Source organism: Lygodium microphyllum, chromosome 14, assembly GCF_053477565.2.
Source record: "Lygodium microphyllum isolate KBCC chromosome 14, Lygodium_microphyllum_v1.1.10, whole genome shotgun sequence".
Taxonomy (NCBI): Eukaryota; Viridiplantae; Streptophyta; class Polypodiopsida; order Schizaeales; family Lygodiaceae; genus Lygodium; species Lygodium microphyllum.
The window spans coordinates 149,557,050-149,581,548 of record NC_141148.1 but is presented as its reverse complement, the minus strand read 5'-3'; the positions used below and the strand labels follow the sequence as shown (position 1 = coordinate 149,581,548).

Sequence of the window (24,499 nt, the reverse complement as noted above, 5' to 3'; positions counted from 1 at the left end):
TGAAGACTGCTTCAGATGTCCGGATGCCTTCCTTGATTCCCTCGATACAGGTGCCCATACTCCCTTCCTTTCCAAAGGAAGACAAGTTGCATGGTTCCAACTACTCCCTATGGTTGTGCAAGGTGGAGTGCATCCTCGATACATTCGACCTATGGGAGCTTGTTTCTTCACCCATTGACTGTCCCCTTGTGGATTCCTCAGATGGAGCTTCTATGGACCGTGCAACCTTGTAGGATAGGCTCAACTCTCGAGCCCGTTCCTTTCTCTTTATGAGTCTTCACGATTTTGTTCTTGTTCATGTTCACAGGTTAAAGGCCGCAACGGAAGTGTGGAAGAAGCTTGCGTCTTTGTACTAGCATAAGACGTTCGCCCACAAGATTTCTTTGGAGAAGAAGTTGCGGATGCTCGGTCTTGATGATTCTTCTTCCATGAAGGAGCACATCACGAAGCTAGAGCCCAAGGAGAAGGACTCAAAGGCGGCCCCAGCCATGATAGAGTCTGCTTTTGTGCATGTCTTTGTTGAGGAGAATACAGCCCTAGCTTCTACCACTCAGGAGAAGCCTTGGCTCGTGGACAGCCAAGCATCTTCTCATATGACCTTTAGACAGGATTGGCTTCAGGATCTTTGTTCGAGAGGAGGCACTGTCACCATTGCAACTCTACAGTTCCTGTTCGAGGCGTGGGGACTTTACCTATGTTCTCTGACAAGCAGTCTTCTTCTGCCAAAGTTCTTTATGTACCTGATTTGGGTTTTAACCTTATTGTCTGTGCATGGTCTTACTCAGCTAGGTGCCCGAGTCATCTTTACACAGGATGCAGTCACAGTGGAGGATGCTTCTACATGTGATGCTCTTTGGACAGGTACACAGGAGGGTGGGCTCTACAAGCTCGCAGCCTTGGCTGCGAGGGCTTCCCACGAGCTTGGGCTGCTTTGGCATGCTCGTTATGGGCATCTAAACCTTGATTCTATTCAACGGGCTTCTCGGAGGAAGATGATGGAGGGACTTCCAGATTTCCCTCCTCTACACACTTTATGCCCCAACTGCTTGAGGGGCAAGCAGCATTGGCAGCCTCACCCACAGGTTGCTTCCAAGAGGGCTTCTTCTCCGCTTGAGTTGGTTCACACCGACCTTGGCGAACCTATGGGCACGGCCTCCCTTGGGAAGGCCAAGTATTTGATGCTGATTGTGGACGACTTCAGTCGTTATGTGTGGCCTTATTCCTTGGAGTACAAGAGCGAGGCGTACTCCCGTTTCTACAAGTAGAAGGTGTTTGTGGAGACACAAACAACTTCCAAAGTTCGTGGTGTACGAGCTGATCACGGTGACGAGTTCACTTCTCACCTTTTCTCTCAGTTTTGCACAGATCACGGCATTCGGGTGGAGTATTCCCATCCGAATACACCATCAGAGAATGGTGTTGTGGAGCGTGCGAATCAGACCATGGTGGAGATGGCCCGATCCATGCTGGAGCATAGGAGTCTTCCTCATTCCCTTTGGGGTGAGGCGGTGGCTACAGTGGTGCATATTCGCAACCACTCTCCGACTTCGGCATTGCAAGACATGACTTCTTTTTAGGCTTTCTTTGGGAGGAAGCCTTCCGTGTCCCACTTTCGCATCTTTGGATGTGTTGCTTTTGTCCATGTGGACAAGAAGAAGAGGAAGACGAAGCTCGACTCTAGGTCGAGACAGCTTATCTTCATGGGCTATAGCACGACCACAAAGGGATATCGGCTCTACGACCCGACTACATGGAAGATTGATGTGAGTAGGGATATGATCTTCGATGAGGCTTCGACCTTCGAGGATCCGATTAATGGTTCTCTTACAGGTACTTCTTCAACATCGACGGACCCTCCCCCACCTTCTCTCCCTTCACTTCCTTCCAAGATACCTCTTCGCACCCCTCCTTCTTCAACTCCTCCCCCTCCTATTTCTCCTTCTACTTCGACTTCCCCTCCCCCTTTGGCGGATGTGACTCCTTCTTCTTCGAGTACTTCCACCCCTTCAGCCTCCCCTTCGGAGTCTTCTAGGGATCCACAGCCATCCGATGGGGAGCCTTCTTCAGATGAGGAGGATCTACCTTCCCTTGGTGAGAGGGAGTCCCTTTCTGAGACCGGTGCTTTACAGGTTCCGGAGGCTACTCGGTCTCCCTCGCAACAGGAGGAGTCTCTTAGGATTCCTTTGTGGTATCGCCGGCTTATGCAGGATTCAAGTGTTACTCACTTTCCTGCTTCTTCTACAGGTCCACACAGTTTAGCCCGCTTACAGGCCCAACGGGATAGTTCACTTTGTGTGAACTATGCTCTTATGTCACAGATTCTTTAGGATTCTAAGCCTTCCACAATGGAGGAGGCTCTTGCAGAAGATATTTGGAGACAAGATATGCAAGTAGAGCTCGATTCCATCGAGCGGAACCATACTTGGGAGCTTGTACCGCGTCCCAAGAAACGGAAGGTGATAGGTGTGAAATGGGTCTTTAAGACCAAGTATCTTGCAGATGGCTCCTTGGACAAGCATAAAGCTAGGCTTGTTGCCAAGGGTTTTGCATAGAGAGCAGGTTTGGATTACTTTGAGACTTTTGCTCCTACAGCTCGGATGTCTACCATTCGAGTTATTTTGGCTCTTGCAGCTCACCACCGTCGGCCTGTTTATCAGATGGACGTCAAGTCAGCCTTTCTGAATGGCGTCCTTGAGGAGGAGATCTATGTTTCACAACCTCTCGGTTTTCTTGTGCAGGGGAAGGAGGATCATGTCTGCAGGCTACGGAAGGCCCTTTATGGCCTGAAGCAAGCTCCTCATGCTTGGTACTAGCGGATTGACCGCTTCTTTCTTCAGAGTGGTTTTCAGCGCTCTGATCATGACCCCAACCTCTACTTTAGGGTTGCGGGTTCTCTTTGTGTTTTGCTTATCTTGTATGGCGATGATCTTATTATTACAGGGAGCGACACTCTGCAGGTGGAGCATACTCGGTCTATTCTATGGCAAGAGTTCGACATGACGGATCTAGGGGTCCTTCACTTCTTTCTAGGACTAGAGATCTATCAGATGGCACAAGGCATCTTTATCTCGCAACACAGGTACATCTCCAAGCTTCTTTCGAAGTTTGGTATGGCCGAGTGTCGACCTATTTCATGCCCCATGGACCCTGAGTCCAAGCTTTTGGGAGATGGCGTTCCTCTTTCTGATGCCACCCGTTGCAGGTGCCTTGTTGGTTCACTTATCTGGCTTCTTCACACTCGGCCGGATATCTCTTTTGTGGTGGCTTTGTTGTCTTCTTTTATGAAGACTCCTACACAGGACCACTGGAGGGCAGCCTTGCATGTTCTTCGGTATTTACAGGGGACTCGATCCTACGGGATCATGTATGGAGATGGGATCACTCTTTCTGGATGGAGTGATTCTAACTGGGTAGGTGATGTGGATTTGAGACGATCCACTACTGGTTATTCTTTCACCCTTGGATCCGATGCTGTCTCTTGGAGCAGCAAGAAGTAGCCTACTGTGGCACTTTCTTCTACAGAGGTTGAGTATCGGGCCTTATGTTCAACCGCTATGGAGGCCGTTTGGCTCCGTCACTTGCTGGCGGAGATTGGCTTTTCCTAGACAGGACCTACGGAGCTGTGCGTGGACAATCAGAGTGCCCTTGCTCTGGCAAAGAACCCGATGTCTCATGCTTGCACGAAGCACATTAAGGTTCAGTACCACTATGTTCGAGAGCGGATCGTGGATTCGAAGCTGGCGGTGGCCTATTGTCCAACGGCGGACTATGCGGCTGATCTCTTTACGAAGCCTTTGCCTCAGGCTTCTTTGCTTCATCACATGCGGTTGTTAGGTCTTCAAACCCTCCCAAGATCTGAGAGGGGGTGTTAGCTTGCTCTATTTCAATGTTAGTCTATCATCTCCTAGTTGTGAGCTCCTGTCAGAGTCTGGCAGGAGACAAAGGAGCTCTGTCAGTTTAGGTGTTGCTGATTTTTTATTTTTGTTGGGCATTCCCTTCTCGGGTGGCAGTCAGCCTTTAGTGGCTGTTTTTTGTGCAGTCGGCCAGTTTTGGCCAGGTCGGCTAGATTTAGGCCAGTCAGCCAGTTTAGTGGCTGGGGGGGCTATTTATAGCAGCCCCCCCCCCCATCAGCCACATATACTGTTTTGCAGATTCAGTACACACTCCCTCCTCTCCCACTCCGGCATTGGTGCTGCCTTTGTTTCCAGCCTAATCTGGTGCCCTCACTGACGCTTTGGGCTGCGTGCAGGGGCTGATCAGTCCATTTCAGTGTATTCAGCATTCATTTCAGTCAGTGCAGATTTTCTTCCTTCATTCTCTGCTTTCTCTCTCTCTCTCTCCTCTGTGTTCGTGTTTCTTCTTCCGTTGCGCACTCTCACATCATCAACATCCTTGTTTCTTCTTCTCTTGGCACATTTTTATTACGGGCCGTGGATGCGGTGCAAAGAGAACAAAGAACTACGGGCACATTCATATACTCACATATTCGCCAAGCTATCATGGAGATAATCTTTTTTTGATTTATGATTCAATGATTCGTTACTCATTTTATGTTTCAATATTCATATCATAGTTTATTTTATCTCTTCAATGTTCATAAACCTCTCTCTCTCTCTTCATTTTACCTCTTCATTCTCCATCACAATTTATAAATCTCTATCTCGATGATCCATGATTCCATCATAACTCAAACATATCCCCTCTTTCACTTGTGCCATATAGGTTAGTGTGACCAATTGTTGGATTTAAAGCCCCTTTGAGTGAGACTCCCATTTATCCCCTGTGTATAAAATTACGGGTGTGAACACACCCTTTCCCTGTACCCTAACATATAAATACTTTTTTTTTCTTTGTGTACCATGCAACACACTGGTACACTCTTACTCGATTCTCTCAGCTCTCAGCTCTATCACTACTAATTCTAGTCTTGCATTCAATCAACACTCAAACTCAACAAACCAGTATCACAATTGTTGGTTACAACGTTCGTGCTTCCCAAGAGTGTCACAAGTCTCGCGAGACAAGATCCAATCGACAAATAGCACTTGACACATGAGGCAAATCAAGATAGTGTGCAGCAGGTCGAGTTGAGGTAAAAGCAACCAGCACAAGTTGAGTTGAAGTGAAAAGCGACCAGCACAGGTCACGTGCATCAAGTGAGCCAAAGGGCAACCCGATTTGAAGGGTCAATGTCAAACGGGACCAACATGGGGCAACTCAAACATGCGATAAAGGTCAACAGGGCTAGGCAAAGCGATGACCAGCCAATAATTCACTTTTTTTTTTTGTGAAATTGCTGATTTTAAGCCGTGCTTCGCGTGTGCAAGCAAGTCTTCAAACTAGTGCATCCTTATGCCCGGAAATTTGGGGGTTTTCCCAAATTTTACTCTGGTCATACATAACAAAACAATCTCACCAAAAACTTGCAAAAATTACACACATTGGTTCCAAAAAATTTGGGGCTTTTCTCATATCAATGAAATTTTGCTTAGCAAAGTTAAATTTGTTGACATTGGTGCACAATTGACCTGAGAATTTTTGGGGCTTTTGCAAGATTTTGGAAAATTTTGCTAATTTTGCCTATTTTATGGTCTTAGGTTCATGTATTTATGCAATCAGCACAAATTTGTCAGTAAAATTTTAGGGCTTTTGCTGAAATTTGAGAATTTTGGCAAAAATTATGTCTGTAATGTACATTGGAAACATTGTTATGCAATCTTGGTGCTGTAAGCAATGAGATTCATCTCCCACTTGTAAAATATTGAAGAAATTGCAGAGAATCTTGGTTTCTTTTGTGTATCAGAAGTACTTGGTCACATATATATGCAATACATATGTTGGGCAGCTCCCATTGAGTTGATATATTGCTGAACAGTCATTTTGCAGCAATCTTAGTGATCATTTGCAGATATGGGATTATTGCAAATGTACTTTTGGTGATACTACCGAAGTGGGAGACACCTAGCAGTGATGTATGCTTTGAATATATGCTGAAATTTCAATTATATTGCTGAAAGTCATCAGTTCTACTGCTGTACATGTACTTGGACTAAACTTTGCTCTCATTGACTGAATATTTAGGCTGATATTAACTGAATATTCAACTCATTGTTTGTTATTATAAATTGCAGTATTGTTATTTGGGTACATTGCTGAAAAATTGATGCAAATGCTTCAAGCAGCAGTCACACTAAATCCCTTCTTGAAATCAAGAGATTTGATGGCACTGGTTTCGACTTGCGCAAGGACAAGATGCAAGGCATTTTGTTTCTCAAGGAGCAGCTATGACAGATGAGGATTGGGCTAGACTCTGTCAGAGTGAATACAAAGATATGTAGATATATACACGGGCACAATGCGCTGGACTGTGTGTCTCCACCTCGACGATGCAACCTTCTGTTCACCTCGAAGTCCGCTGCAGTCTGCACTGTCTCCTGTCTGAAATCTGCGAACAGAGACGGAATCTGCGCGTCACTGGTCTGTAATCTACGAGCAGAGGTGTAGGAGACTGCTGGAGATGTCGGCTATTTATAGCCACAATCTGGACAAAATAGGGCGCAGAAAAATATCCTGTCGGCTGCATTAAATGCAGCCGACTGACTGCACAAGTCGGACTGCCATGTGGCAGTCCAACTGTGCAGTCCGACTGCCTGTCCGACTACACACCTGCCTCTGCTTGGCTGTGATCTCTAACACCCCCTCTCAGAGCCGGGGCAGGGTAGAAGCCTGAGGGATCTGGAATGTCTCCAAAGAAGAGCCTGGGGAAGGGCCTTCGTAAACAAATCCGCAAGATTGTCCTCTGTCTTGAAGTACTCCACAGTGATGGTCTCATCTAGAAGCTTTTCTCTAGTGAAGTGGTACTGGATCTCTATGTGCTTCGTCCGGGTATGAAAAACAGGGTTCCGGGCCAAGGCAATGCAACTCTCATTGTCACATTGCAGCAAAGTAGGACGAGTCTGGGGGCACCCAAGCTCCTCCAATAATCTCCGAAACCACACAGCCTCACATGTGGTGGAAGACGCGGCCCGATACTCTACCTCAGTAGACGAAAGGGCTACCGTGGGTTGCTTCTTGCTACTCCATGAGATAACACCTGTACCCAAGGTAAAACAGTAACCTGTAGTAGACCGCCTATGGTCCACATCACCGGCCCAATCCGAGTCGCTCCAACCTGTAAGTACAAGATCTAAACCATCTATCCCTGCGGGGTAATGAATCCCTAAATCAGACGTCCCCCTTAAATACCGAAGTATCCTCTGCGCAGCCTGCCAATGCACCGTCTTAGGTTCACTCATGAACCCTGCCAAGAGCCCAATAGCAAAACAAAGATCAACCCTAGTGTTGAGAAGCCAAATCAAAGATTCAATCAACTGATGATAGCAGGAAGCATCCGCCATAGGAGAAGCTGAATGGGAAGTGGCCTTCCAATTCGGATCCATAGGAGTAGAAAGGGCCCGATAATCCTCCATCTCAAAAGACACCAAGAGCTCCTGTGCATATCTCTGTTGAGAGATGAAGATACCCCTCTGAGACTGATAAATCTCATGGCCCAAAAAGAAATGGAGTAGACCCAAGTCCGTCATCGAACGTCCGATGTAAAGCTGACTTCGTTTCTTGGACCTGATGTGCATCATCACCCATGACAATCAAATCATCAACATATAGGACAAAAAGCACACAACCATCCTCGGAAGTGTAAACATAAAGCTGCGGATCGGCCTTGGAACGCCGATATCCCAACTGAGACTGGAGGAACGAATCAATCTTTTCGTTCCATGCACGCGGAGCCTGCTTGAGGCCATACAAGGCCTTCTTCAACCTGTAGACTTTCCCATCTGAAGATCCAAAGCCAGGAGGCTGCTCAACATAGATCTCCTCCTTCAAATCACCATTGAGGAAGACCGACTTCACATCCAACTGGTAAACATGCCATCGCCTATGGCCAGCCAAGGCAAGAACAGCTCTGATGGTCGCCATACGAGCTGTGGGAGCAAAAGCATCATGGCAACCAATCCCTGGGCGCTGTGCAAAACCTTTAGCAACAAGGCAAGCCTTGTGCTTATCCAAAGAACCATCGCTAAGGTATTTGGACTTGAAGACCCACTTGACGCCAATCACCTTCTTATTCGGGGGGCGGGGCACGAGTGACCAAGTGCCATTCCTCTCAATAGCCTCCAACTCGGCTTCCATAGCTTTCTTCCATGGTGCGGACTGTAAAGCCTCCTTCACGGAGGTGGGCTCTCGATCCTGCATAACACGGGTCATCAAACAATAGTTAGAGCAAACAAGCTCCGTAGAATGTGCCTGGTGCCGCCGTGACCGCCGCGGACCATCCTGCGGTCCCCACTCCTCAGGAACCCCCTCGATGCCTGAATCACGGAGTGTGTCACGGGCCCATCGAGGAGGAGGCCAAACCTCCCCTCGTCTCTCTCCATCAGCAGAAGACTCTGGAATATCCACCGGTGGTAACTCCATAGGGGTGTCCGGTGGAACAATAGACTCTGTGTCAGAAACAACATCATAATCAAAAGGCACAGGCTCCAATGGAACTGTAGAAGGAGCCCAACTCTCCCCTGGATCTCCAAGAACGAGATGCTCCTCACCCGTTGATATGGCCGGAACCTCCACAAACCGCACATCGCGGCTGGTGTACACATCCCGCTTGACGGGATCATACAATCGATAGCCTTGGGACTGGGAGCTGTAGCCAACAAATACCTGTCTTCGGGAAGCTGCATCAAATTTAACACGGTGAGCCTTGGGAATGTGAACATAGGCATCACACCCAAAGACCCTAAAGTAAGAAACATCTGGCTTCGTCCCAAAGTAAGCCTCAAACGGGGTCATCCCTTCCACGGCCGAAGTAGGGGATCGATTAAGGATGTGGACTGCAGTAGCCACAGCCTCGGCCCACAGAACCTGAGGGGTCTATCGGTGTTCCATCATGGTGCGTGCCATCTCGATCACACTGCAGTTCTTCCGTTCAAGAATGCCATTTTCTTGAGGAGTGTTGGTATTGGCAAACTCCTGGTGAATTCCGTTATTTGCACAAAACCGAGCAAACTCATTAGAAACAAATTCACCGCCCTTGTCGGATCGCAAGGTCTTCAACTTCCGGCCCGATCGGTTCTCCTCAAAGAGAAGCTAATCCTTGAAGTGTGAGAAAGCTTTTGACTTTAATGCCAAAAAATAGGCCCATGTCATCCTGCTGTAGTCATCTACGATCAGCATGAAGTACGAGCTCCCGCGCAAGGACTCATTCCTCATAGGGCCACATAGATCCGTAGATACAAGCTCCATCGGTGAAGTAGACCGCCGCGAAGCTATGTGGGGGAATGGCATCCCTATGCTGCTTCCCTCGAATGCAGGAGACACATGGCTGCTGGCTCACCACTATATCCGGCAACCCTCGAACAAGTTGTCCACGTGACGCCCTCCGAAGATAATCATAGTTCAGGTGACCAAACTGAGCATGCCATAACTCTGACTGTGACTGAGAGGTAAAAAGAAGAGTAGAGAGGGCGGTGAAAGACTTCAATTTATAAATGCCATTCTCCTCATATCCGCATAATAGAACCTTCCTCGATCCACGATCAAGGACTCGTACCGTAGTACTATCAAACTCCACCAAAAGGCCAAGGGAGCAAATCTTATGAACTAACAGGAGATGGTACCCTAAGCCTGGTACATGCAAAACCTCTAAGGTATGGGTACCGCCTTGTCCATCTGGAATAAGCTGCATCTTACCCCAACCTGCAATAGATACTGAAGAGCTATCTCCAATGAGAATCTGCCCACGCGAGGGTTGCAACTGGGCAACACCATTTGATAAAGGAGTCATGTGCCGAGAGGCACCACTATCAACGATCCACTCTCGAGCCTGGGAAGCCGTCATCGCAGCATCAGAAGCATTCGGTGAAGCGTCCTCAATGACAGCTAGATGAAGAAATGCAGCTGATGAGGGTGCAGCCACCGCTCCAGAATCCTTGGTGTCCTTGTTGGTGTCCTTCTTTTCTTTGTCAAGGCAATCCTTCTTCCAATGGCCAGTCTTTCCACAAATATGGCATGTGGAGTCTTTGTCCTTGTCCTTGTCCTTGTCCTTCTTGGACTTGTTATCCCCCTTCTTTTTCTTTTGGTCCTTCCCCTTCTTCTGAGAGGCTTGACCTATCAACGCCTCCGACTTGGAAGCATTCTGGCCCTATAACTGTTCCTCTTGGTCCAAGACCATAGGAACCAACTCTTCCCACCGAAGAGTAGACTCTCTCCCCGAAGCAATAAGGGCAGAGTAAAATGTACCGAATCATGGCGGCAACTGGGACAAAAGTGTGATCGCCATGTCTTCAGAGGAAATCGGCTTCTCCGCATTCTGAACCTGTATCTGAAGATGCCTTAGCTTGTTAATGTGCTCCCACAGCGAAGAAGACTTGTTTACGGACAAGGTCCGCATCTGTACCTCCAAAGAAACCCGCTTCATAAGGGTCATCCGATTGTACATCTGATCAAGCTCCAACCATATCTCCCGAGCCATCGTCAAGTGCTCGATGTGAGCAATCACAACTGTAGTACATGATAGAAAAAGAAAGGAACGAATCCTGGCATTTAGTTTGTCCCAATGAGACTGAGCCTTGGCCAACTCCGCACGAGCATCGGAAGAAAGTTTGGACTCATCTCTTACCGAGGGCCGGTCGATCTCCTGTACAAGCTCCGCCAAATCATAGGACTCAAGGATGGCCAACATCATGACGCGCCAAATGCGGTAGTTGTCGCCGTCGAGCTTCTGATCTGCAAGAAGAGCTGGTAAGACAGGCACCTTCCGGTCCATAATCGACTGGAACTCCAAGTCAATCTCTGTAGACATCTTCACCTGTAATGCCTTCACAAACGCAAAAGCAGCCCCCTCTGACTATGAAAACTCAAACTGCTAAGGCTCTTCCGCGTCCTGAATCTTCTTCACCCGCCGGAGGCGATGAAAAAGCAAAACCTGCACTTGTAGGCTAAAAACTCAAACTTCCTCCGCGTCAAACAACAGTAAACAGCAGCAAATCCACCACTTGAACTCCTTTCATGCGCACCCACACTCGCTTCAGCCTTGTTTAAAGGCGCAGCCCTCCTGTCTGCCCTTAAACACAAAAAAAGCAAATCTGTGTCGCGATAGAAAACTCCTCTTCAGGTTGATTCTGTGCTCAGTCAGCCCTCTAACACTGCTCTGATACCATGTCAGAGTGCAACGGTGCAGAAGCGTAAAACTGAGAGAGAGAACGCAGAGAGAAGAGAGAGAAAGAGACAGTGGAAGATGAAGATCTGCTGTATAAAGTAGGCTGAATACAAAGATATGCAGATATATACACGGGCGCAGTGCGTTGGACTGCGTGTCTCCACCTCGACGATGCAACCTGCTGTTCACCTCGAAGTCCGCTACAGTCTGCATTGTCTCCTGTCTGAAATTTGCGAACAGAGACGGAATCTACGCGTCTCATCGGTCTGTAATCTGCGAGCATAGAAGTGTAGGAGACTGCTGGAGATGTCGGCTATTTATAGCCAAAATCTGGACAAAATAGGGCGCACAAAAATATCCTGACTGACTGCACAGGTCGGACTGCCACGTGGCAGTCCGACTGCCTATCCGACTGCACACATGCCTCTACCTGGCTGTGATCTCTAACAGACTCAACAAGAAGGCCATTGCATACATTAAAATGGTTGTATTTAATGATGTACTTACGGACATTAAGTGTCTTGATACAACTTATGCCATATCGAAAAAGTTAATGGACACTTATAAAAATACAATTCCAGTAAATCAAGTGCATATCATGCACAAGCTTGTAAACAAGGAATTGGGATGAGTCTAAGCCAGCATCGGAGCATTTGAGTACTTTCACAAGGATTTTGAGCCAATTGTAGAACTCTGGTTTGCAACCCTTCGATGATAAATTAAAGGCCATTTTCTTGTTAATGACTTTGCCTAATAGCTAGGAGTCTTTGGTTGTTTCATTGAGCAATGACCTTGCTTTAACCTTCAATGGTGTTAGGGACTCTATTCTCAATGAGGAGATTAGAAGAAAGTCCAATGAAAAAAAGTAATGGTTCAACTTATCATCTTAGAGGTAGGTCAAAAAAGAGGGGTAATGCAAGAAATAAAGGCAAAAGCAAGAGTAAAAGCAAGGGCAAACAGGATGTCACTTGCTATCAATGTGGACGTAAAGGCCATAAAAAGCCCAATTGTCGCTACTATAAGAAAGAGCAAGAAAGAAAAAGAAGGATGACAAGAAAAATGATGACAACTCTCCCTCAAAAGAAGTAGCAAAGGCAAATGTTGAATCTAGTGTGGTTATTAAAGAGCTCTCTAATACTGGAGAGATACTTGTTGTAGCATCATGTAATGATTCAGATGTTATGGCAACAACAGGTGATATGCACATCACTAAAAAGAAGGTGGTTGATGCTTTACTTTCAGCTCATGATGGGCTGTCTCAATCATGGATAGTGGAAAACGGTGCCTCTTTTCATGTCACTCTTTGGACTCATTTTCTAAATACACTTGAGGTTGCCTAGGCAAGGTTTACTTAGGCAACAATTATGCATGTGAAATAGAGGGTGTAGGTACCATTCACTTGGCCCTTGAAAATGGCCGAGAGCTGATTTTGCATAATGTCAAATATGTACCTAGCATAAAGAAAAGTCTACTATTAGTTGGGCAACTTGATGCAAGAGGGTATTTTACTACCTTTGGTGGTGGATCTTGGAAGGTCCACAAGGGCTCTATGCTAATTATTAAAGGCAGCAAAAAGGGGACTTTGTATTATTTGCATTGTAAAGCCTTATCTAGCAAGTTTTTGGTTGTGGCTGAAGTTCATTCGCAGATGGAACTTTGGCACAAAAGACTTGGCCATATGAGCCAAAAAGGCCTTCAAGTTCTCTCCTCTTCAAGGAGATTTGATGTAAAAGGCTCTAGTCCCGGACTTTTATAATAATCGCATATATGGAAAACATGTGAAGTCTCCTTACTACTCTGGTGCCGTTAAGAAGTCCAATGTTCTTGACTTAATACATCAAGATGTATGCACTATGCCTGTTAATTCACATGGAGATGCAAGGTACTTTGTCGCTTTTATTAATGATTTCAATAAAAAGTCATGGGTGTATGTATTAAAGAGCAAAAAGGAAGTGTTGGATGCTTTTGAAAAGTTTAATACTTTTGTTACAACACAAAAAGGGCTTAAGTTAAAAGCTATAAGAACAAATAATGGGGGCGAAGTATATTTCTAATGAGTTTAAAAGGACAACCCCTTACAATCCTGCATCAAATGGCCTTGCTGAAAGATATAATCGCACACTTTGTGAGAGAATCAAATGCATGCTGTCCACAGCTGATCTCCCACAAGAAAGAAACATTTTTTTTTAAATCCTTTTGAAATTTAAATTTTGCCCTCATTTAGATTTTAAATAGATACCAAAAAAATATTTTAAAAACTATCCAAAAATACTTGCAACTTTGTAGGACCAGAACTACTTTAAGCAACGTCTTGAGAACAAGACAAATTTCAAGAGAAAGCAACGCAATCAACCTTTTGTATATCAACTATTACCAACATATTTTGGCTCAATGATTTAAATTAATTTGATGCTTATATACCTTGAAAGGTGATTCGTATATTATTTGAGTATTTTAAAAACTTAACTAAATGCTTATCTTTTCATACAAGGATAGCCAATGGCCAAAAGACCCTGTAATTATATTTGAATGGTTGACGATGAGATGCCAAACAAGAATCAAAAAGTTTAGTTGAACGATCAAATTGACGAGAAAGCCCTAATAGCTAAGACTTTTTCACTCAAATGGTCACATTGACTAAAAGCGTATATAATGAGTGGTTTCAAAAAGTAAAACCAGATACTCGTGATCAAAGAAACAAATCATGAATTAGTGAATCTATACAATCAATTAGGCACTTTTGAAACCAAATTCAGTAACTCCCAAAATTTAGGGTATTTTTCAAAGTTATTCAAATGAAATTTATACTCGCATCAAAGGCACCAAGATTTCTCAAAAAATAATTTTGTCTTCGATAATTATCTCAAATTCTTAACCATTTGAGAAATTTTTAAAGGAGAAGGCTTAAAAGATTCTTTCTCTAAAAAAGTGATATGTGACATCTAACATAAGATGTGTCATTTTGAAAAAACAAGTGTCCTTACACTTGTCATTTTCAACAAACACTTGTCATTTGTAGCCTCTACTTTTCCCTTTTAAACACCCAAGCCTCACATGTGTATACTGGAGGTCTCTTCTTCCTTTCCAACAAGTTCTCACATTAAAATCTCAATATCATAAGCAATACTGAAAGCATATAAAAGAGAAAGATCAACAAGCTAATGTGAGCATTCAACTTGTCCCAATGTGCCAAGGCCTTCTCCAACTACATTTTCTCAAATCAAGAAAGGGTGCAAAAATCTTGATCTCTAAACGGTCAATGGCTTCAATCATGAGCTTCGCCGAATCATGATCTCCAAACAAGCCTTCATCACTAGATATTGTAGTTTTCCCCATCAAGTTTCCAATCCTTGGAAAGAGCTGGTAAAACAAGGGTCTTGTGGTCCATAATGGCCTCCAATCATGTGTCTACATTAAAAGAGATATTATTCCACCTTGAATAGACTCACATGTGCTAGGTAGTCCCCTCTAGTTTTAAAAACGCAACCAGCTAGGATGTAAAATGAGGAAACTTTAACCATATAAAGTGATAATAACTCAAATTTGCTCCAAAAGCCTCAAAACGCAACCTTGTAAATAAACTCAAGTACAAAAGTAAAAGGGACTATTGTTAGCAGATTTATCAACTCATGTGTGAGTCTAGGCATGATTTAGAGCTGGACATTATTTAGGAAATTTTAGGCATTTTTTATGATCTTCACTTTGGTTATATTTAGCATTTATTGCCAATCAACCAACATTAAATGCTGGTCGACCTGACCATATTGAGGAGATATTTTTGTCATATTTATTCAAACTCTTCCTCCTCAGCCATTCAATCACTCATCATCGCACTTGTGGATCTTCCGCTGGGGAGAGAAGCCAATGCCAGTGCCCACAGCCAATGACTCACTATTGTATGTGACTATCTCATGTTGGACATATGGATTCTATTCCCCGAGCATAGTCTGAGTTCTCACCTATATTGTGTTCTTCAGTGTTCCTTCTTTTCTTTCTCTTTTGTCTTGTGTTTACCAACTTATTTCAGCACGTATTCATGCTTCCATTGCTGCATCCACTTCTGACATGGTATCAAAAATTTCAAGTTCTATGCTCTTGCTATGTTTTCTTTGCTGATTTTAGGATTGTTTTGACCATTACTAATTAAGCGATTGTTGTTTCAACCAAGCGACTTGTTTATCTTGTGTTTTTGCTGATGTCAACATCCGTACAGCTTGCGTCAACCCCTACTGCCTGCGTTTCTATTCCAGCCTGCGTCTTGGTGTATTTGCATCTTCTCTTGGCTGAACGATTCCATTCTCAAACCATTTTTGCTCTTTCAAGTAGTTTTCGGCTAATTTATAAACTTTTCATAGCAAACTCCTTAATTTGGTCTGCTTTTGGCAAATACTGCATGTGAGCTCTTATTTCTTGTAGTCTGTGCTTATTTTTTGTAGTCTGTGCTTGTGGTTTGATTGTGTTTCCTCTCCAAATACCGTCTTATCTCTCCTCATCTTTTTATCCTCTACAAATGACTCCTCCATACACATCCATTGATGATAAGTTACATGGACCTGACTATCTCACTTGGAGTGCTATGATGAAAACTTGGTTTGTGCAAAAGCAGTTATAGTACGTCGTATGTGGAGCTATTCCTTGTCCTCTGCATCCTACTCCAACATCGAATGATCTTGATGAAGACAACCATGAGGAAGCGGTGCTTACATGGGATTCGGACGATACTTATGCCTATTCGGCCTTGCTTCGATGCATTTCTAAAGAAGTCCTCCCGACAGTTACCTCCTATGGAACATCTTTTGAAGTATGGTCGAAACTGCAACTACTGTCCATAGCACCTCCCCCGTGAGGGCAGTCACTCTTTGTGGACAGCTCCAGCAAATTATGTTCAAGGCCAAAGATACAATTCAATCTATCCTACTTCATGTAACCCAAATCCAAGACCAACTTCGGCAAATGTAGTCTTCCCTTTCACAAGCTCACCTTATTGGACTCGTACTCTCCAAAATCCATCTGGTGTTTGATGGATTGGCGAATGCTTTGAGGGCACAAACATCATCCACTCCTGACAGTTTTACACATATGACCTTGATGCTACTTGAGCACGAGGCATATTTGTGGTTACAAGGGCGGCTTTTGTCATCTTATGGAAGTTCCAATGAGGCTTTTGCAGCTTCAAAGAAGGGTTCGAAGAAGAAGATGCTGAAGACCCAATGTTACCATTGTGGAAAGAAAGGTCACTCTTTGTGGACAGCTCCAGCAAATTATGTTCAAGGCCAAAGATACAATTCAATCTATTCTACTTCATGTAACCCAAATCCAAGACCAACTTCGGCAAATGTAGTCTTCCCTTTCACAAGCTCACCTTATTGGACTCGTACTCTCCAAAATCCATCTGGTGTTTGATGGATTGGCGAATGCTTCGAGGGCGCAAACATCATCCACTCCTGACAGTTTTACACATATGACCTTGATGCTACTTGAGCACGAGGCATATTTGTGGTTACAAGGGCGGCTTTTGTCATCTTATGGAAGTTCCAATGAGGCTTTTGCAGCTTCAAAGAAGAGTTCGAAGAAGAAGATGCTGAAGACCCAATGTTACCATTGTGGAAAGAAAGGTCATTTATGAAACTAAGAGACATTGGGACAAACATAGAGATATGCTATCATCTTCTCTATTTTCCATTGCTGGTACGATCGACATCAACCTCAGGTTTTCTCCGAAGCACCTTGGTGGTGGCTTACACACCCACTGCTTGGGTATCCATGGTTCTGCTTGGTGATTCTATGTTGTATGGTTTACAATCCCTTATCATTGTACCATTGTATTGTATCAATTCACCCATGATCTAAGAGAGGGTGTTAGCAAATATGTCAGCTCATGGGTGAGTTTGCATGATTTGGGATTGGGCATTATTTAGAATATTTTTGGCATTTTTAATGGTCTTCATTTTGGTCATATTCAAAGTTTATTGCTGGTCAACCTGATCATATTGAGAACATATTTTTATCCTATTTATTCAAGCTCTTGCTCCTTGGTCATTCAGTCACTCATCACACTTGTGGATGTTCTATTGGGGAGAGGAGCCAATGCCAATGCCCACAACTAGGATTCCATTTTCCAATCATGCATTTGAGTTTTCATCTGTATTGTGTTCTTCAATGTTCCTTCTTTCCTTTCTCTTTTGTCTTTTGTTCAACAGTTTATTTCAACACATATTTATGCTTCCATTATTGCATCGACTTTTGACAACTATGTGCATTGCACTCTGCTAGAACGCTCAATTTTTCAAGCACAAGACTCTTAAGTCTAAAGTAACCAATGACCAAATGGGCAATCTATTCATAGGTCGGAATTTTTGGATGGGTGGGTTCGTGGTGGATTGAGTGTGTGAGAGTACACAACAAAAGAAGGAACTTGAACATAGAGAAAAAAAGACAAGGAACTCGAACTCACTAGCCTACAACCATGTTTATTTGCCATCGCACATGCTTGCCTGCCCATGCTGCCCTATCTGCCCAAAGGTACTCGTACAACTAGAACCTTCCCTACTGCCTTGCATACCCACCCAACTAACCCTACCCATCCAAGAGGTGACTATTGACAAATGCGTGGAAACTATAAAGGAGATCTTTAGGATGCAAGATTTAAAGATCAAGTATAGACCCCAAGCTTGAGGCTAATAGCAATGATCTTGTCTCAACTTGGCTCCCCATACCACCAACCAACACCCATCAATAACAAGTTTGTCAATTACCTTGGGGCAAGTCCAAGAGCAACCATCTAAGTTGACTCCAAAGGCAATGCCCTCTTCTAGTCAAGAACCCACTCAAATTCCAATGAAAGAATGTTACCTAGGGACTTGAAACTCCTCACATTGAGTAAACTCATCACATTTTTTACACCCTAAATTTAAACAACTAATATGAAAAAGAAGAAAATCACAATTTCCAAGAGAGAATTCTAATGATTAGGCTACTTGGTCTAATGACTCGTCACTTGGTAACAAACCTTTGATACATTCTAAAGTAGCCATGTTGCCTTTCTAAAGCTACTAAGGAATTGTACTTCAATTATCATGATAGCTAGACAAAGCCTCAACTTCCAAGACAAGAGTGGGTGTCCCATACTACGAACGCACATCCCACAAGTGCATACCAAGATTGAAGTCCAAATGTGAGGAGTTCTTCCCAAAACTAGGCCTATGGGCATGGTTTAGTACTTTCTAACCTCATCATCTTAATCCCTTCTATCAACCTCCTAACTAAGAGCAAGCCCAACCATAGGGCATGGACCCATAGCATTAGCAATGTGAAGCTTTTGACTACAATCACATTATAGCTACTAATTGGCTCAAAAATGTTGGGCTACTCTCTAAGGCTGAAAAAGAGGTGCAAAGATTACAAGAAACTAATATCCTCGGCCAATTACAGCCCTTATACACTCCATTCACAAGTTTGTCTTCCTCTTTGCAGTCTTTGACTAGGGAAAAGAGGAAAATCTATTACTCTCCTTTTTCCTTTTTTGTTTTGATGACTGCTCACGGGGGCTAGTTTTGAAGACTGCCTACAGGAGGTGGCTTTGTTGTTCCTTTTTCTTTTTTTTCATATGTGTTTGGTGTATGTTGGTGGGTGGCTGGGTGGGTGGGTTTGGAGGGGCAAGATTAGAGTATGCTGCAGTTCTCAATAGATGCTGCTGGTTAGATTTATCTCATAACATACTTCAACACTGTGCTGCTCTTAAAATATCAAGAAAGTGCTTAGAATAGTTGAACTATTAAGTATACTTGTATGCACTAATTTTATGTTACTATCAAAGGCACAAAGCGAGCTGCAATTTTCAATAGGTGCTGCTGGTTAGATTTATCTCACAACGTGATTCAACACTGTGCTGCTCTTAAAATATCCAGAAAGTGCTTAGAATATCTGAATTGTAAAAAGTGTATTGATATAATGGTGCATATTTTTAATAGCTATTAAGTGTACATATAAGTATGCACTATATTTATTTTACTATCAAAGGCACAAAGAAAGCTGCTCAAAGCAGAAATCTGAGATAAGCAGTGTAGAGGCTTCATACCTGTGTACATCTGCAGCAATGCTTTCAATGAACTGCAAAATATGGCCCGCATATGGTGACATCAGCTCCGGCTTTGTGTTCTTGAATCCTTGGGAAATTCCTGAATAAGCTTCCAACACTCCATTTCGCAACTGATTGTAGTAATCAATGAGCTCATCATCTTGATTTGCACCCTGAGCCAAAAGCTCCGCTGCCCCTTGGAGCATTGGCATAGCATATATAAGGTATTTCTCGAAGTTCTCCCCAATGGCAAGTGCAATGTCTCCAAAACAAGAAAAAATTGGAGGCTTAACAGAGCGATGTAATTGGTTACTTGACAGATCCTTGAGAAGTTGAGTCATGATGCCATCACAAAACGGTAAAACCTTGTCATCTAGAGCTCGACATATGTCTCCTACAACTCCAACAGTTATTGCACACACTTGGTATTCTTCAAAATTCTGGAGCCCCATCTCCAAATATTTGTAAAACTCTTGCATATACTTTCCAAACTCCACACCAGTTGCATATGCAAGTGCACCTATAGCAAGCATGGCTTCTTCATGCACTGTAGCACTTCTACAAGCAAAAACCTGAAGAAATAGCCCCATCATCTGGTCAGCAAACTGCAATACCCCATGTTTGGTTGTCTCTGATGCCCCTAACTTCTGTATAATCACCTGAAGCACACCACACAAAAGAGCCTGTAGCTCACTCTGTTTTTCTTTATCATCTGATGACAGTATTTGCATCTCCAAAGTTTGGCCCAGCTTTTGAAGAACAACAGGAATCAGCTGAATTACAATAGGTGCAGTGTCTTCTCTTGAACACCTCACTACCTCATTCAAAGTCTCATAAGCCGATGCTCTCAGGCGAGAGTCACCTGCATCCTCCCGTTCTGAAGTTGCAAGAAGCACTTGAATAATGCTCTGAAAGAACGGCGATAGAGGAGAGGTCACGCCTCCTGTCTCTTCATACCCCTGCGCTAGAAAATAGATAGCTCCACAAACCTTTTCTGCCACAGTAGGTACATCTTTTATGCTCTCTAATAGAACACCAAGAATGTGTGGCAAGTTGGCTTGAGTTATTATGGGGGCATCGATATTAGGGCCATGTAAAAATTCAAATATTCTTCCCAAGGTCCAGGCTGTGGTATCTTTGACATGCCGGTTCTGGTCCTTCATGGCATTCAGTATAAAATTAAGAGCAATGTTGACCAAAGGAGTTAACTGCTCGATGGAAGGCCCTTCCAAAACCGATCCAAACGCATAGGTAGCAGCCTCTCTGCACCTCCAGTCAGGCTTCGCAATGTTTTCTTGCACATATGGCATAACAAGCGGCACTATATCATCACCCACTGTCCTTGCAACCAGGCCCAAACAGGTCCCTCCTGCCATTGCCAGATTCCACACCCCCTCATCTTCATCCTGGTCTTCATCCTGTTTTGTTAGTGTTTCCAAGAGCAGTGGTACAAGTGCCGGAAGGGCTTGTTTGATAAACTTGAAACAGGGGACTTCGGAGTCACCTGAGAACTCAGAACCATACTCTTCCTGAATCTCTATCTCCTCATCACAGATAGAACTCCAAAACTCTATAGCTTGGAGTGCCACTGGCTCTTCATCTTCACGGACTGCTTTTGAAGTGATAGAGAAGACATCTTGCATGTACGGGACCAACTTGTCATAATAAGTCGATGAGATCGCAACAAGGCACTCAAAAGCCGCCTGTCTAACCCTAACATCAGGCGAAAGCGTAGCTTCACATATAACTCTCATGATGTAATCTCTCTCCATATTATTCTCAAAATTGTTTTGTGCAAAATCAAGAGCATTGTGCAGTGCATGAGTTGCAGCCAGCCTTACATCATTGCTGCTCTCTGATGTATTCATGCCTTGTGCAACCGCTGTAAGAATGGAGTTGACCTGTTCTTGTGCAAGAACTTCTGCTGAGACCTCCTCACAAACATAACCCAGGGTCTCCAAGGTTGCCTGCTTTACATGAGACGGCTTTTCAGCTTGAGGACCTCCCATATTCCCTAAGAGGGCTCCGATCAGCTCAGGCCATTGACCTCTTGGAAGCTCTATAGCTGCAATCTTCGCAATGACTTGAGCTGACGTATGGCTTGCATCAGTTGTGGGTGACGAAAGTGTCATCAACAAGGCCCCTTTGATTTGCTCTTTCAAAGCAGCATCCAGAGAGATCCATGCTTGCAGGAGCTCGGTTTTCCGAGATGCATCTTTGGCATCAAGTGAGTTCTTCAATATCAAGCCTGCTAACCTCCGACTCTCAGGGGGTTTATCGTTACTGGCAAGCTCATGTGCCAGTGACAATAGAAACACAGGCAAGTTCTGCTCTTGAAAAGCTTTTAAGTTATCTTCCGCAAGCTTGCGAACTGATCCATCTGCAGACTGTGCATTTAATAAGATCTGGGTGACCTCCATTGCCATACACACTCTGAAAGCCACAAAGAAGAGTAGCACTCAGTTGCATGAAGAGAATGTGTGCAGGCTAGTGTTTTTCCTCATATTCTAACTGATGGCATTTACTCTGTGTGATGGTTATCTATATGGTGGATCACTATCATGGCACTATCACGGCTAACCGTGATGTAAGACTACATCCAGACTTAGGGAACACGACACCTGATGGCTATCTATGATGGAGCACTACACATCAAGAATCAGCATACGATATCAATCAGTGCAATACCTATTAAACTGATATACGCATCAAGAATCAGTACGGGATATCAATCGGCACGACACCTCTTGAACTGATGTGGTACTAATAAATGAACAGTCCACAACAGAGCCAGTATATGATGGCTATCTATGATGGGACAATCCAGGTCAGAGCCAGTATCTGCATTAACCAAGAACAAATCTGTATATGCATTAAGAAGCTTACCAGAAAGCTATGGAGGTGAAATTCTTGGTCTGCTTATCCGATCTTGAATTGCACTTGAGCCACTGCCCAAAAATGCGATCGACCCGAATGAAGCTGCCGAAGAGCAGGCTGTCGCCCTCTCGCGGGAGCCAGAAAGAAGACTCGAGCTGGAGGAGGGCGACCTTAAACCCACCCCCAAAATCGCGCGCCCTCTCTCCCTCTCCCTCTCTCTCTCTCTCTTCTCTCCAAGCGTCAGATCGCGCATCGACGGCCAAGATTCTTTCGGGCTTTATTACTTCACAGTCTTTCTTTCACTCATCATGAGTTGGCTTGGGTCACTCGGCGTCTTTTGGTCCTGCCTTTACCCCTTATTTAATCAAGGTTTACTCTAATTAATCGCTTGCAGTTAACCTTTGGTTAGTACACGGGCACGTAATAATCAGGTTATATTCTACTAATCAAGGTTTACTCTATTAATCGCTTGCGATTGACCTTTAGTTGGTACACAGGCACATATTAATCGTATTTTAATTGGTAGGAAGAGAGACATATTACTAAACAAGAGCCAGAGGTTGAGGAATACTAGAATTGAAATGCCAAGATGTGTGTGTGTGTGTGTGTAACGTAGAAAACAAGATCTAGTGAAGATGCAACTCTATTTACTCTAATGCAATATGATTTTGCTACCTATAAGGTCTCTACTTGATTTCTTGCTCTTTGCATTGCTTATTATCATTGTTATTTTCATTGTGTTTGACTTGGTTCAATGTTGTAATTTGTTATGCCTTTTGAGTTTTATCCACTATTTTAATACAAATTGTAGCTCTTATTCTTCATGATGCATGATCAAAGCATGAGCATGGTATGAATCTTACTAACAATCCTAGTGGGAGAGTTAGCCTTTAGATGGGTTGGAGTGGGATTTAGAAGAGTGGCTCTAGCTGGCCATAGTAGTTGCTATGGAGCCACAATGCTTTTGGCCTACATAACTCCAATCCATGAACATATGCTAATGCAAGAGGGGGTGGATTAGACACCCCCCAACATCAAACATTAGGCAAAGCATAGCAAGGTGATGCCTATGGGATAGTTGGTAGCCAAAGAGAGCATCCTACTTCATTTGGCTTCTTGTACATGGGAGCCTAAGAGTTGAGAGTTGAATGGCCCAAATTCAATAGGATGGAGTTTGCAAGCACTATCCATAGCAACACTTAGAGACACCAAAGCATTGTCTTTGTCCTTGCAAGGCAATCCAATCGGTGTGAAGAAGAGCTTGCCCTCTTCTATACCAAGTGACACCTAGCCTAGGGTGTAATCTCTTCTTTTTTTGTAAATTTATTTTGAATAATATTACTAGATATATTTTTAACCACATAAAGGAAATGGTTACTACTCTCCATGTTCCATGTCCATCCTTTGTCATTGGGATCCTCTACTTTGCTATAAGCTCATTATGACTCATTTGGCAAGTTGCATGCTCATATCCTTCATTATTATCTCCACAAGGTCTCTACCCTTTCCTTGCTTCACTACATTATCCAAACAATCATTCTATTCTTGCCTCCTCTCTCTTAATAGCTCACATCCTTCACTATTGTCGCATCAATAGCTTCAAGATTTGCTCCACAAGATTTCTAATATTTCCTTACTTCACTCCACTACCCAAAGAGGCATTCTACTATTGTCTCTTCTCTCTCAAGAACTCACTGTTGCAACAAGCTAAGTAGCTCAAAGAAGAAGAAATTGAGAGAATCTGAAGGAAAGTAGAAAGAGTGATATACTAGTCCATCCAATGCATCCACAAGCTTAACGCAATAAAAGGTGCATTAAGGTAAGCTAGCAGAAAATAGAGAAGATAGTAGTCGAGTGCTAGCTTGCAAGGAATGCTCACAAATGACAAAAGACACTCCTAAAATTCTACTCAATAACTTTCTAGACCATCAAATATATGAAACTTAGTTGACTAGGCAAAAATTGACTCTACCTTGTAGGAAATGCACTATCAATTCTATGGCCATCTAACCCTAGAGCTCACTTAAACCACTTGGAAATTTGCAAGAGCCATTAGGGCAAAACAATCCCACATTTGGTCTCAATTGTTGATATTTTCTTCCTTTTGAGCACAATACAACCATTGATACATCAATCCCCCAAAATGGAGTTTATTAGGCTCCAAATCTAGTGATTGGGTCTTGCAATTGTAAGTTCCATAATCAAAAATTTGTTAAAGATCTTCTTAATTTATCAAGCCCACCCACCCCTAGAATGCCACCATTAGGAATGAATTCCCCCACTTTCTACACGTGCTCCAAATCAATTATCTAATGACACCAAGCCCTTAT

The 24,499-nt window shown here is 43.7% G+C and overlaps 1 protein-coding gene across 1 annotated transcript in view; it reads right to left on the bottom strand.

Annotated features, from left to right (window-relative positions):
• Window positions 1–22,389, bottom strand: part of LOC148026224 (importin subunit beta-1-like) — a 33,592-nt gene extending 11,203 nt beyond the window's left edge. The window contains exons 1-2 of the mRNA XM_087693507.1: window positions 22,179–22,389; window positions 19,293–21,725 (exon numbers count right to left, since the gene is read on the bottom strand). Coding sequence (XP_087549633.1) covers window positions 19,293–21,718 — 2,426 coding nt within the window. The 5' untranslated portion in view covers window positions 21,719–21,725; window positions 22,179–22,389. The remainder of the gene's footprint in view (window positions 1–19,292; window positions 21,726–22,178) is intronic.
• Between the last annotated feature and the right edge of the window lie 2,110 nt (window positions 22,390–24,499).